Source organism: Tauraco erythrolophus, chromosome 5 (assembly GCF_009769465.1).
Source record: "Tauraco erythrolophus isolate bTauEry1 chromosome 5, bTauEry1.pri, whole genome shotgun sequence".
In the NCBI taxonomy this organism is placed as follows: Eukaryota; Metazoa; Chordata; class Aves; order Musophagiformes; family Musophagidae; genus Tauraco; species Tauraco erythrolophus.
In genome coordinates, this window is record NC_141469.1 from 2,228,227 (window position 1) to 2,242,496 (window position 14,270).

At 47.4% G+C, this 14,270-nt stretch overlaps 1 protein-coding gene across 6 annotated transcripts; it reads left to right on the top strand.

Annotated features, from left to right (window-relative positions):
- Positions 1–623: 623 nt before the first annotated feature.
- On the top strand, positions 624–13,369 carry NUP54 (nucleoporin 54). 6 transcript variants are annotated; one of them, XM_086612053.1, is made up of 13 exons: positions 624–685; positions 2,599–2,760; positions 4,999–5,082; positions 5,215–5,358; positions 6,058–6,287; positions 8,008–8,195; positions 9,013–9,209; positions 10,476–10,530; positions 11,091–11,184; positions 11,669–11,776; positions 12,084–12,203; positions 12,565–12,675; positions 13,015–13,369. In XM_086612053.1, the coding sequence occupies exons 1-13, from the start codon at positions 634–636 to the stop codon at positions 13,141–13,143; spliced, it is 1,674 nt and encodes a 557-aa protein (XP_086468179.1). In that variant the 5' UTR covers positions 624–633; the 3' UTR covers positions 13,144–13,369. The 6 variants fall into 6 exon arrangements, with proteins under 6 accessions (XP_086468179.1, XP_086468178.1, XP_086468180.1 ...); XM_086612052.1 differs by having other exon boundaries at positions 5,215–5,349; XM_086612056.1 differs by lacking the exon at positions 2,599–2,760 and adding an exon at positions 1,140–1,175 and having other exon boundaries at positions 634–667; positions 5,215–5,349.
- Positions 13,370–14,270: the final 901 nt, after the last annotated feature.

Genomic DNA, 14,270 nt, shown 5'->3' on the forward strand with positions numbered 1-14,270 from the left:
GGGGGAAGTAAGGCTCCGTGAAAACACCCTGGGAACTTGTTTTGCTCTGCTTCCAGCCAGATGTCGCTGTTCGGGCCGGTTCTGGATGCCAGATGTTGGGAGTTGGGGCCACCTCAGCCCCTTTGGGGTATTTGTGTCCTTTCCTGACCAATTCCAGGGAGGAACATGTCCTGCAGGGAAAGTCCAGCGGCTTCTCTTGCCCAGCTGCCTGCCCCCAGTTCCCGGAGTCCGGAAGGGACAAGGCTGATCCCCGGGAAAGAAAAGGGATCACGACCCCGCAGGCGGGCAGGGCTCCCGCCCTGCGCGGCGCCCCCTCTTCCTCAGCATATTTCTCCCCGGGAGATTTTCTTACATCCCCGTTAAACCAAAAGCGGGAGCTTTTCTTCTCGGGCGGCTTCTCCCTGTTTTTCACTGTGTCTTCCCCTCCCCGCCCCGGGTGGGCATTACCCGCTGATAGCCGCCCCCCCCCCCCCCCCCCCCCCCCCCCAGTGGTACAGCCCACGGCGCGCACTGATTGCGTCACTGCGCTGCGCTCCCTCGGCGACGGGAGGCTGCGCCGACCGGAAGCGCTTGCTGGCAGCGGCCGGAAGCGGCGGCGGTTGGTTTCTGGCCGGACCCGCCGACCGACACCTCATGGCCTTCAACTTCGGCGCGACGGCGGGCGCCGGTGCCGCCAACCCGACGGGTGAGCGCGGAGGGTCCCGGGCGGCGGCAGGAGCCGGGCGTAGATGGCGGGGGGGGGGGGGAGGGCGGGCGAGGCGGGGGGGGGGGAGGGAGCCTTTTTCTCTTCCTGTCACGCGCCCGACGCCGCGCTCGAGCCCCGGCAGGCCCGGGCCCACGCGCGCACCACGTGGCACGCGGCCCCCAACGCTCGCGGGGCGCGCGTGCCCCCCGCTCCCCGCCAATGAGAACCGCAGCCCCCTCAGCGGGCGCGAGGCGCGCGCGCCCCCCGCTCCCCGCCAATGAGAACCGCAGCCCTCTCAGCGGGCGCGAGGCGCGCGTGCCCGCCGCTCCCCGCCAATGAGAACCGCAGCCCCCTCAGCGGCGGCGGGACGCGCGCGCCCCCTCCCTCAGTGCGACCCCCAGTCCCCTCAGCGGCGGCGGGACGCGCGCGCCCCCTCCCTCAGCGCGACCCGCAGCCCCCTCAGCGGCGGCGGGACGCGCGGTCCCCGCAGGTTCCTCGTTACACCCGGAGCGCGGCGGGGCTTTCTGCTCGGGGCAGGCGGTGAGGCGCGAGTTCCTGCGCTGCTTTCTCCCCCCCCGCCTCCGGTCAAACGTTGCACACACTCCCCCCCCCCCGCCCCCGACACCCCGCGCCAGCCGGGTTGTGTGGGGTTCCTTCTTTCCTCCCCCGTGAACGGCGCTTGGTCCCGCTGGAAGGAGAAGCCGGTTGCTCTTCGGGCACTTGCGATGTGTTGCTGACCCCGTGGTGCCTGGTTACAGCTGCCAGGTCAGTCGGACCGTCGCTTTCGGCTGCGGTAGCGATCCTGCGTGGACGAAACGCTCTTGGAAGGTGATTTCTGAGCAGTGTAAAAGGCGGTGCTTAACTTGGCAAGGGAGAAAGACTTTTCCCCTCTTCTTGTTTGGCTGACAGTCGGTCTTGGTGGAATGCAAGCCAGAGCCTTCCTTATTCTCGCTTAGTAGTATCATTTTGTGTGGGCTCTTAGAGTAGACAATGAATAAGCCTTTTTGGCTGGGCTCATCTTCACTGCATCTAGCCTGGGCTACACGGTGTGGTCTTCGGCTCTAACCCTGGCTGGTTTAGACACAGGCTTTCTGGCCCCATCTCAAAGTAAAATATAGTATTGTACTGCTTGTACACTGTTTTGTTGTGCTCACAGGCCAGTGTTAGAGGGAATTCGGGCATCACACCCCAGGACTTGGTGTTGTCTGTCTGCCTGTCTGGCATGAACTTGTTCCCAGCTCCTCTTGGGGAGGGAGCCAGAGAACCACTATACTAGCATATTTTTCTTTCCACTGAAAAACCCGGATGCATCAGGTAAGACATCAGCCAGTGCTGGAGTGGAGAGATTTTGCGACTATAGCTTGAATGAGTCCACGCTGGAGGATTTGAGGCACGCACGGAGCCTCAGCTGCTGAAGTTGTGTTTTGTGGTTATTCTGCTCTTGCTGCTTATATACGGGTGGGGTATTAGCATGAGGATGGTTTAGTTTTGTCTTCTTGACAGCCTGTGAGGTAATTCTACTACTGTCAGTTACGCTAGTACAAATGCAACCGTATCGAGCAATCTTAGGTGGTTAAAAATTATTCTTAACAGGAATGCTGAATCACATGAGTGTTTTCATGAATGCCTTTGCGATAAGATGGGAAAAATGTTAGCTGCTTTATATGTAATATAGTTGAAAAGTAACGTGCGTACAGCAGTGATGTAGGAGGAGTGGGTTAAACAGAAAGCTTCTCTCTGTCCTCCTTGTGTTCAGTAAATCATGTTTAATGCCAGTTAATATCTTACTCTTGTTTTTAACTATGTCTGTCTCGTCCGTGGTGATGGAAAAATATTTTAGCTTTTCTTTCCTGAACCTGCCTTTTACTTAGAACTAATGTTACCTTGCTCTTTTTCTGCTTCCCGCTTGTCAGGATTTGGTGGGCTTGAAACTACAAACTCCACTGCCAGTGGGTTTAATTTTGGGGGTTTCGGATTAACTGCTAATCCCGCGGTGAATTTTAATATTGGCAATTTCGGTGTTTCCACTACCTCAACTCCACCGTTCAATTTTGGTAACAGTCTGGCAAGTGCAGGTAGATAACGCATAAATAATTGTTCTGTAATAAATGTTAATAGCAGGGGTCCAAGAATTACATTCCTGGGAATCTGTACTGAGTACTAATCGTGATATCCGGTGAAGGCTGGAGAAAAAAGCCCTGAAAGTGGAATAGGTTTGAGAACCATAGGCTTGTAGGGGTTTTTGCCTGTTAAATTCTCAAGAAACAGCTATTGTGGAAAAATAACCGTGTGCCAAATACTCGGTCTGTGAAATGGAAATGAGCTGTGGTAGCCTGCAGTCTGACCCAGTCTAAAATTGGCCCTCGATGACCTGCCAAAACGGCAACGTCCGTTCTCCGTTCAGGTCCAGGCAGTGGGGAGCAGTCGCGGAGCTGCTCCCTGCTGCCACCTTTCCTGCCATGAGATTCTTGGACTACTGCAGTCATGGTTTTCATCTTCCCCGTGTCTCCTCATTGGCCTCCGTTGGCTGTCATGAATGCGCTCCACCTCGGTGGTTTCCGTGGAGAAACAAATTTTATACGACCAGCACGAAACGAAGAGCCCTGGCTGTGATGAGTTTCCTAAACGCCGTTCTGCGCCCCGAAATGGCGCCCCAGGCTCTCGCTAGCAGATCCTCTGTGCTTCTGGGAGGATCTCCAGGGTGGCGTGCGAGCCGGGTGTTGATTGAGAGAACTCCCTGTGGCCCTGTGTAGATCCATCAGTTCTGAGCCATCAGCTGATGTCATTTCCAGTTAAATTTTTATCCATTTCGTATAGAAACGTTTAACTATCTGGATTTCTCATGCTTTTACTCACGTAGCCCGTGGGGCCTTGTTGCCGCTGCTCGTATAGGAATGACATGCACTCCACAGCGTCATCGCTCCCTGTGTTAGCCCACCCTTACTGTCTTGTGCACTCGGGGGGGGTCTCATTTTGGTTTTATTTGGTTTGAATTTGAACGACTCCAGCAGAGAACTCAGACACTTAGTTTTATGTAGCAGTTTGCACTCCTAGATCCTTCTGCAAGAAAGGATGAATTGCTGTGAGGACAAAACTACCTAAAAATTGTGTCACTCACCAGTAAGACTGAGACTTGAATGTTACAGGGAACAACTTCGTACATCCACTCGCATTAAGATGATTGTTGAATGGAAATAAAATGTGATTGCACGTCAACTTCAGTTTAAGTTTGTACATAGACAATAGGATGGGAAGTGTAGTAGGTCTAAAGACACTTTTTTTTTTTTTTTCCCTGCTGTTGACGTGTGAGTTATCAGTGGCAGCACCTTTTTGACAAATCCTTTGTAGCAGACTCTCTTTCTTCATTCGAATGCATGCAAAACCAGTTTGAAACGGAGAGACTTGGTTCTCTAGGGCCAGTCAGATGTCCACAGGCTGCATCGTGGGCCAGCGGTGCTTTGGCACCGCCGTGCCGAGGAGATGGCATGGCAGCATCCTGTGTAGCCTCACGTGCCAGGACAGGTAGCACCTGTCTTGGCACAGCCGCCCTGCGTTGGGGCACCTCTTCTAAGGGGGCAAATGGGAAGATGGGTTTCTTGGGGTTTTCTCTGTCGTGGTGGAGCTCAGGCCCTCACTTAGGTCTCCACGTGCTAGCCAGTGACTGGTTTTCCTGAAAATCTGTGGAAGGCTGAGTGCTTTTGCATCCGTCTTCCTCTGGTCGTGGTTGAACTTCAGAATGAGGTTTAATGGGGATGATGATAGGGAAACGATGCTTAAGAAAGGAAAACCTCGTAGAATTCTCCCTGTATGTAGAAAGAAACCATTGCTGTGGCAACGTTCCCACGTAAGCACAGCAATTGTGTGCCCCCTAGCCTCAGGCTTCACTTAATTTGTTTCTATTTTTGCTCTGAAGAGGTTAGGAATGTTGAAAAAGCTCACAAAACATCAGATGGTTGATTGAACACTTAGCAACAACATTGCCGAGAACTATTCCTGAGAAATAATCTAAGAAATACTGTTAGTTGTGTCTGAAAGCACATCCTGCTGGTAAAGGAACAGGATGTTGGTTAACTGCTGCTTTTTTATTTGCTTTCCTGACACACTGGGGATGTACTGGCTTTCTGGTTCGTGTTTTCTCCCCCGTTTCCTCAGCCAGTGACCTCAATACCCATGATCCACGCGAACTACATGCTTGCAACATAACGCATCCATCTGTCAACATCTCATAACACACCTTGAAGTCGATTGTCGTGTTACGCACAGCTGCCACTCGCAGGGTGCCGTCCACCTGACTTGCAAACTTTGTTGGCTAGGTGCCTTCGGAGGGTTTGGGACAACCACCACCACCGCGGGACCAGCCTTCAGCTTTTCCGCCCCCACCAACACCGGCACCAGCGGTAAGAGAGCACCAGTCTGAAAGTACTTGCTGGAGAATGCACAGCAGGGCGTCAGCCCTTCGCAAGAACGTTTGGCATTTCATCGGTTCTCTTCTCCTCTTTTCCTCAATACTCGTTTGCTTATTTCTGCAGGACTCTTTGGCGCTACCCAGAACAAAGGCTTTGGATTCGGTACTAGTTTTGGCACAGGAACTGGAACCGGCCTGGGTAGTGGGTTGGGAACCGGGCTCTGCTTTGGAGGCTTCGGTACCCAGCAGCAACAGAGCAGTGAGTATGGCCTTCTCTTGATTTACTTCTTCCTTAGCAAGGAGAGCATAAGTCTGCAACAGATGCCCAAGTAGTGGGACAGAAGTATATTATAAAGGGAGGCAGTTACACTTAGGCCTTGATGGATGGAGACTTGTCAGAAATTGGGCTGCTGAAATGCCTGCATTTGCAGCCCTTGCCTTTTTCTTAAACTAGAGCTCGAGCAAGTTTCTGAGCCTCACCCTTGAGTTTCTGATAATATTTGCCCCTTTGCTTTGGCACTTTGGCAGGTACAGAATTGATGCTGGCAGTCGTAGCGTTACTGGAAAGGGAAGGAAAACAGTGTTGAGTTCAGTTTAAGTGTGAGGTGGATGATGGCCAGATGCAGGCTCTAAGTCCACTGAATTCATAATAACAAACCCACCCTTCAGGTTTAGATAGCAAAGGCGCCAGATGATGTCATGGGCGAATACAAACGTCACATTTAAAGAAAAAAGTATAAATGTTTTTCTTCAAACTCAGCATTCGGAAACTTGTGTTGCTGATGAAGATTGGATGTAAAAGGACACTTCTGAAAAACATTTACGATGTTGATTTATTTATTCTGCGCATTTATTTTGTTCCTCAAAATGCAGAAAGATGTAATGCCAAGGATACCCAGATGGTATGTGTCAGCAAGTGAGCCTGTCTTGGTAAAGGAGTTAATTTGTTTTTCTTCATCCAATGCAGCATTAGGAAGCGGCTTGTTCAGCCAGCCTGCTCAGACACCCGCCCAGTCGAACCAGCTCATCAATACAGCCAGTGCCCTCTCGGCTCCAACGCTCTTAGGAGATGAGAGAGATGCAATTTTGGCAAAATGGAACCAGCTGCAGGCCTTCTGGGGAACAGGCAAAGGGTACTTCAGCAACAACATTGCTCCAGTGGAGTTCACGCAGGAAAACCCCTTTTACAGGTTTAAGGTACGGAATTATTCGGGTCCCCACCAGCAGTTCCGAAGCAGTTACTCTGCTCGCTGAGAGTCGGAGTGTGTCATGAGTGTTCAATCAGATTTTGTTACTCTGCAGAGTATTCTGAAACAGGATTTATCCAGGTTACGTACACAAGTCCGATACATGCTCATGAAAAGGGCTGAAGATGCACACATGCTGGAAATGTGGGTGTTGTTGAGGTACGAGATAAGGAGTGCCTCTCTGGGTCATAAACCAAGCCTTCTTCTGTGATAATAGTCAGATTAATGCGTGCGTGGTTGGAGCAAATATCTGGAAACGAATTTTAAGGTGTATTTGTTTAGGTTACAATATTAGGGAAACTCTTCCTTCACATCCGAAAGAAACTGTTAACATCTGGAATGAGAACTTCAGGGTCTGTCTTCATTGCTTTGCCTGCGTTAGTAAACCCCTCTGTGAACCTGGCCCGTGCATACCCTTTTAAATCCAGCAGCCTTCAGCTTTCTTCTGCCTTTCTCCTTGCCAGCGCTAAAGCTGACTCCATTCCTTGTGTGATGTCGGCATTTCCAGATCTTGCTTCTCGTGTCAGCAAAGAATACGTAACTCCTCTTCGTCCTCTGCAAATCCCGTGCCTGCTGCCTTCCTTGCTAAGCTTCACGCTTCAAGGTGGATTTGGGTCAGGCTTTCCCAAGCTGATTTGTTGAAGTGCAAACTTTCTAACCCGAATGTAGGTTAATAACTATTTAAGTCCAGTTTTGCACGTCGTGACATGTTGTAAAACCTTCGCAGCAGCTGAGTGCCTGCATGCAAACGTTTGGCTGCTGTTGCATGACCTTTTTAGATGCTATCTTGAATATTTTGGTGATCATGCACCTGAAAGCTTACTTGATGGTAAGTCGTCGCCTGAAGGGGCTTTAGAGTTTTTGCAGCTTTGAAAAACTGCGACGTCTAACTTGCGTGATGGAAAATCAGTTATTTGAGAGTTTCGTTTCCCAAAAGGAGAAGTTTTCCTTCCTTTCAGGTTCGACAACGCCACATATCAGGTTTACTTTTGTCCCTATGACTCGAGTCTTACTAATGCCACGAGGATTTCACGTGTGTGATACCACGTGTGTGATACAGGCCGTCGTTTGAAGGAGCACAACGCAGTGCAAAATCTGCCGTGGTTTGAAAACATGTAATTGCATAAAGGAACGTAGGAAAATGCTGAGAAATCCATCCAGATTTATGGCTGGCTTGTCTTTCAAATAGGTTGTGTCAGTCACTGCTTGCATTCATTCAGACATTTGGGAATATAATGTTGTAAAATTTCTGGAACTCTAGTAATTTTTCTGTATTAAAGTCTGCTTCCTTTTGCGACTTATAAATCTAAGTGTAAATTTGTAAAATGTTCTGATTGCTATCAGCTCAAAGCAACATAAATAGCCAACCGATCTCCCAATCCATAGCTTTTTGGTGTGTTTGTTTGTTGTTTTTTTTTTAAGTTGAGGAATGGATACTTAACAAACTTTTTATGTAAAAAATGTGAACTGTTTCAAAAGCTACTGGTGGCCTTGTGAGAGAACATTTTAAAGGGGGCTTGATTTTATGTTTCTCCATCTCTGAATATGTTGTAAGTTAAATTTTGAACCAGTTGCTCTAAAAATTGAGGGGTTTAGCCCCTTCCCTTCGTACCACATAGGTATATTTTTGCTCAGTAATATATCCCCAGTTTTTGTTTGTGTGTCTGCAGGCTGTGGGTTACAGTTTAATGCACAACAAAAAAGATGAAGATGGCTTCGTGGCCTTGGTCTTCAACAGAAAAGAAATAGATATTCGAAGCCAGCAGCAGCAGCTCGTAGAATCACTACACAAAATTCTGGGAGGAAACCAGGCCCTCACCGTCAACGTAGAAAGTGTTAAAACGATTCCAGATGACCAGTACGTGAACTTTACAGTTTTGGGTTTTTATCCAGTGTTGTGTGTTATAAAGGGTTGGCACGTGGTCTCCTCTGTCTCCCGTTCTCCTTGATTTTACATCTTTTTGTCTCGAGTTTGATTCTGAGTCTCTCATTCCTTCGCGTCGCTTTTTCGCTGTGCGCTTTTGCTAGAGCGCGCAGCTGTGAAACTCAGCTCAGGAAACGGGCTTCTCCAGACCCTGCTCGGCAGCAAAAATTGGAGATGAGGATGCTAGCCACAAAGGTGGCATACATACGTGGTGTTTTAGGAGCTGTGGGGTGTTCACCTGGTAGTGCGTGAGGTGGAGGGGCACTGGGGTGCACAGTAATAGGGTCTGTGCAGTGTTTGGTGTCGCAGACGTTGGTTTCAGGGGGACAGCTGTGCTGAGGCCGGTTGAGCTGGCTCACCCTGCGTGGGTGAGAGCAGAGTGCTGTCTGCTTGGACTCGTTTGAGGGCCTCGGGCTCGTCTGCTTTAAGTGCTTCAGCACGCCGACGTTTCCGTGCTTTCCCACCGTTTCATTCAGTTTTAGAGACCAAAGGTTTTAGGTTATTCTTAATGTAGTAGTAGTAGTATCACCGTATCACATGGTGATTAAAACTGAGGGGGAAGAATGTAGGTTGTAGGGTATTTACAGCTTTCCTTTTTCTGCCTTGCTGTGTTAAACCCAAGATGTACTGGCACTTTCTGCCCCAGTTAGCTCAAGGAAGTTAACAGCCAGCTAGGAGAAGCGGTAACTTGGATTTAGGGTTGTTTTTCGTGCTGACCTTTTTCTGACAGAACGCCCTTTGTCTTGCTCAGGACAGAAGTGACCATTTACGTTGTTGAGCGCTCGCCCAACGGCACTTCGAGGAGAGTTCCTGCAACGACCCTCCACGCCCACTTGGACCAAGCCAACATAAAATCGTCTCTGCAGCAGCTGGGGGTCAGCCTTTCCATGACCAGAATGGAGCTTTCCCCAGCACAACTCAAACAGCACCTGCAGAACCCTCCTGCTGGTAGGTGGTCTGGGGCCGTGCAGAGGCTCAGCTGGGCATCTGCTGGGGCGTTTTGGGGCTCTGGGAAAAATGCAGGTGTCGCCCCCCTGGAAAATACCTTTTAAAACTACAAGTTTCCAAGGCATTCTGGCATATTGACGTAGTGGTTTTAATTAGAATCATACAATCAGGGAACAGTTTGGGTTGGAAGGGACCTCAAAGATCATCTCGTTCCAGTGCCCCTGACATGGGCAGGGACACCCTCCACTACACCAGGTTGCCCAAAGCCTCATCCAACCTGGCCTGGAACACCTCCAGGGATGGGGCAGCCGCAGCTTCTCTGGGCAGCCTGTGCCAGTGCGTCACCACTGTCTGAGTGAAAAATTTCTTCCTTATATCCAATCTAAATCTCCTCTCTTTCAGTATAAAGCCATTGCCCCGTGTCCTGTCATGCAGGGTGGCTGACTGTGCTGGTCTCCTCTTTAAGCTGGCCAGAAATTGTTACATTACCCGCACAGGGTTTTTTTGGGGTTTTTTTGCATGTCTGTCTCTGGTCAGAAAGTCAGTCGCTTCCCTCTCAGTGCTGTCTTGTTTTTCCCCTAGCATAGCTAGGTGTGTGCATTTTAGACACTGATCTGGTGTGCAGTGAGGTTTGCAGAATGTCAGAACTTGCATCATGATGGACAATTGGGCTGTTTCTATTTTCTGTATTTACCCTATGAAGCAACTGTTCTGTCAACAGTAAAATCCTTAGACAGATCCTGTTAGGAACCATGATAATTCCTGCTGGAGGTATCATTATAACTATATTATATATATAATATAAATATTATATATATATATTTATATTTGGTTATACCAAACCAGTACCAACTGGTTTGGTACTTTGACCATTTAATTACTGATTTTTTAAAATTTTATTTATTTTTATTTTTTTAAGTAAGCGACTTGAAGGGGAAGGATGACCCAGGTGTGGCCTACAATGGGAACAACAGGAATTTTTCCCCTTGAAGTATGGATTGTCTGATTTGATCACCTGTGGGTTTCACACCAGTAGAAGTGCTTGACAGCCTTTGGGACTGAATTTGCTGCCTTAGTCCAGAACCAAGACTTTTAAGAAATACCCTTGTTTAATTAACTGTAATTTGTACAACAGTCATTCAGGTTAGCGTAGTTCATAGGTCTGCTGTATTTCCTGGTGTTTTTCCTGCTTGACAGTTGTAAGATGTGGTATCTATCTTTCCAGATCTAGCCCTACTAAAAACTTGTTTTGTTTTTTTTTTTAAGGTATTGATCCTATTATATGGGAACAAGCCAAAATTGATAATCCCGATCCTGAGAAGTAAGTCTAATAGTCTGTCTGAGTGTTACCAAAAGCCTTGGAAAGGGGGGAAATACGTAATATTGTGTAGTACCCTTCGGGTAACTTGTAGGAAACTTATTGGAGAATAACTTTGTCAAGTGCTGAGCTCGTTTGAAGCAGTGAGGATCGCTAGAAACGCCTGTCTAATCCTTTTTCCTGTTCAAGCACTTCAGGGTTGTCAGGCTCAAGAGCTACTTGAATTACTTCGAGTTGTGGAGTCCTCCATTATATGGAGTCGTTATTGTGACTCTTCTCTTACAGCCATTAGTTTTTTTCTCTTTATTCCTGCAGCTGAAAGTGATGTACCCTCGTACCCTTCCGTGGGTACAGCTAAATCAGGCTGATTTCTTTATGAAAAAGGAGCAGGTTGTTAGAAAAAGCAAAGACTGTAGCACTTAGCGAAACAAGATGTGCTTATGTAATATCTTAATTTATAATAGGCCAAGATCATCTGTAACTTTAGATTATATGAATAATTGTTAATCCATACCACATGTCTAATCTAAAAACGTGTTGTAAGAAATACTTGTATTTCGTAGGCTTATTCCTCTGCCGATGGTGGGTTTCAAGGAACTGTTGAGAAGATTGAAGGTCCAAGAACAGATGACCAAACAGCACCAAACTCGATTAGATGTAAGGTTTCTCATTTTTATCACGCCTACTTGCTCTTGACAAAGGATGTGTTATTAAATGAGCCTCCCCCTGTGCCTCCCGTGTGTTGAAAACAACCTGGAACGCTGTGCACGGGGCTGTGACTCGTCATTACTATTTATTAATACATGCCTTAATTATTTCTTTTGGCCAAAAAACAAGCAGTACTTCTTGGCTTTAGTTTTTTTCAGGTTCTAGGTTGCTGTGTTGTTACAGGCCAATTCAAACCAGCTGAATTAAGTTGCACTGGCCCAGACTCTAGTTTGGGCGCCCAGTTTTCTGGTGCCTTCTGACAATCCTAGTTGCCTGTGAAAATAGAAACCAGAACAGCAGCGGCCTAGCAAAAAGCTTCCGGAAAGCACCTTTGGCAAGGACCCCAAGTACTGTTTTGAAACTCTAGTTTCAAATGAGGACTCATGCGTTCTGTTACCAGAACCTCTTATACCTGACTTGGTCTCCTCTGCAGATAATATCAGAAGATATCAGTGAGCTGCAGAAAAACCAAACAACAACTATGGCAAAAATTGCACAGTACAAAAGGAAACTGATGGCGCTTTCTCACAGAACGTTACAGGTAACAGGGACAGTAGAAATAACTCCTTCTGATGCACAGTCTGGGGCATGGCCAGTGTTGAAAATGAAATTCTGGCTTCATATAAATGGTGTTGCTTTAAGAGGCAGAGCTGTCAGGGAAAGCTTGGGGTGCACAGCATGTCTTACTGCTTCGGGAGCCTTGTCTCTCCCTCACTGCCCTGACTAAACGACAAAACAAATCCCATGAGAGATGTTGGGGAGGAAGGGCAAGAAGACATGTGCAGGGGCTAGTGGGGAAAGAGGCGTGCCAAGTCTTCTGGAATGAACCTCCAAGGCTTCTTGTGCAGGTGTTAATAAAGCAGGAGATCCAAAGGAAGAGCGGTTACGCCATTCAAGCAGACGAAGAGCAGCTTCGTGTACAGTTGGATACAATTCAGTGTGAACTTAACGCACCGACACAGTTCAAGGTGAGGAATTAATAGAACTTTGCCAATAACTCTGCTTTTTTCTCACAAAGGAATGTAAGTTTTTCAAACCATATATATATTTGTTGTGGAAAGCTTTCAGAAGGGAAGTCCAGCAGTGTTACTAGGTTGTAGTGTCAAGCTCCTTGCTGCATTACGGGTAGGTATTTAAGTATTTTTGAGTTGTTAGAAGTATTGTAGTTGCTTGCCTTTTGCATGTCTTCCAGAAAAAAAAAAAATCATTTAAAATGGAACGAGCGGCAATGCTTCCTGCCCTGGTGAGGTGAGGAGTGGTACGTGCTGGAGCTCTGGCAGATTAGAGGTGGATGAGTTGCGGTCGATTTAAGCCTGTTTCTCTTCCCAGGGCAGGCTGAATGAGCTCATGTCCCAGATCAGGATGCAGAACCACTTTGGAGCAGTGAGGGCTGAAGAGCGCTATTACATCGATGCAGACCTCCTAAGGGAAATCAAGCAAGTAAGTATTTCTGCATAGAACCCCGGGATACCCTTTGAATGAACTTCATGATTTAAGCCAGCTACACAGTAACTTGGGAGATGTATCTGGAGTGTCACGTTTTTGTAACTGTTTGATGATCAAGTCCTTTTTATTCTTGGTGACAGTGCATCAAGGTGTTGTACCAAGCCACTCTGCGCAGTTTGGGTGTTAGCGCAGAAAACACTGGTTTTCCTTCTTTCCAAGAAATTATGCCAGGCTTTTCCATGTGCCAAGGCCACCAGACATGGCACTTGTGAGAAATATTACTTAGAGTCTGTGAAGTTCAACCCTGCTCATGCTGGTTTTTATCATCTGCAGCATCTGAAGCAGCAGCAAGAAGGCCTGAGTCACTTAATTAGCATTATAAAGGACGACTTGGAGGACATCAAACTTATTGAACACGGGCTGAACGAGAGCATTCCAATCAGAGGAGGAGTCTTCAGTTGAGGTGGAGGCTGCTGGGCCTATACAGAACCGGTCACTCGAGTTCATGGTTCGCCTTCCAAGGCTAAAACTGTTGAGGTAAAATAAACCACGTACCTTCTAGGAGCAATGGTGTTTGGGCTGTTATCTTTAGAATTAGCAAAGCCTCTTCTAAGCTTTTGAACTTGACCTTTGGAAGGTTTATATTTCATAAAGCTGTATATGCTTTAATAAAAGAAGGAAAACTGAATCTGTTGAGATACTGGTTTACTATAAAACAATATGTACTATTGTACATTTTTTCTTTTTCTTTTCCTTTTTTTACAACAGCATTGTCCTAGAAATGCACTGCTGAGGGAATTGTTCCTCCTGTGACTTGGTTTGTGGAAAGCTTAGTCTGCTTCCTTGTTTTTCTCAAAACAATCCAGTACCATCTTTATGTAAACAGCTAATTTAAATCATTACAGATCTGTGTGTTGCTGTAACTATGTCTGTCTCTGCAATACCAGTAGTTTACTGGGGCAAGCTGTGGGAAGTTCCTGGTTCCCGTTTCTGTTCTTCCTTTGGACTGCAAGGATCTGAAGGTTATGTCTTTATCACTTTATGTGTGTGAATTATCCAATGCCTTGCTGCCCCTCAAATTACAACAGAATGTCTGGACGTTGTCCTCTGCTTTTTTTTTAATTGCCAGAGAGTAATAAATTCAGTCTGAGTTTGTAATAATGGGTGCTTGGTGTTGGCTCTTTCTCACTCCGTCTGCAAAGCAGTGAAACTGCTGACAGCTCCAGGTTACTGCACTTCACTCCTCCAGGCACTGCAGGTACCAGGCTCTCAAACCCCATGCCACAGCGCTGCTGAGCAGCCTCAGTCCCCAAACTAAAATAAAAGGTCATGTCCCTTTGATCCCAGGTGGGAACAAGTACTGGAGAGCAGCTGGCTACTCCATACTTTGGAGAGACAGCTTGCTTTATTCTCCCCTCAAGTTGTCTTTTTTCCTCGTTACAAAATTCACTTAAAATAACTAAAACAAAAATACCCCATGCTCTGCAGTAGGAGTTTGTGCAGCAGAAACAACTCAAACAGGGTAGAGACAGAGTGATTTTTTTCATCAGCCACAAAAAAACCCCTCCATTCCTAAAATATGAAAGATA

Bases quoted from the DNA above. Each gene is read 5' to 3' on its own strand.
- NUP54 (XM_086612053.1), top strand. From the start codon at position 634: ATGGCCTTCAACTTCGGCGCGACGGCGGGCGCCGGTGCCGCCAACCCG. The intron at 9,210-10,475 runs GTAGGTGGTCTG...TTTTTTTTTAAG, and splicing joins CCTGCAGAACCCTCCTGCTG to GTATTGATCCTATTATATGG. The intron at 10,531-11,090 runs GTAAGTCTAATA...TGTATTTCGTAG, and splicing joins GATAATCCCGATCCTGAGAA to GCTTATTCCTCTGCCGATGG.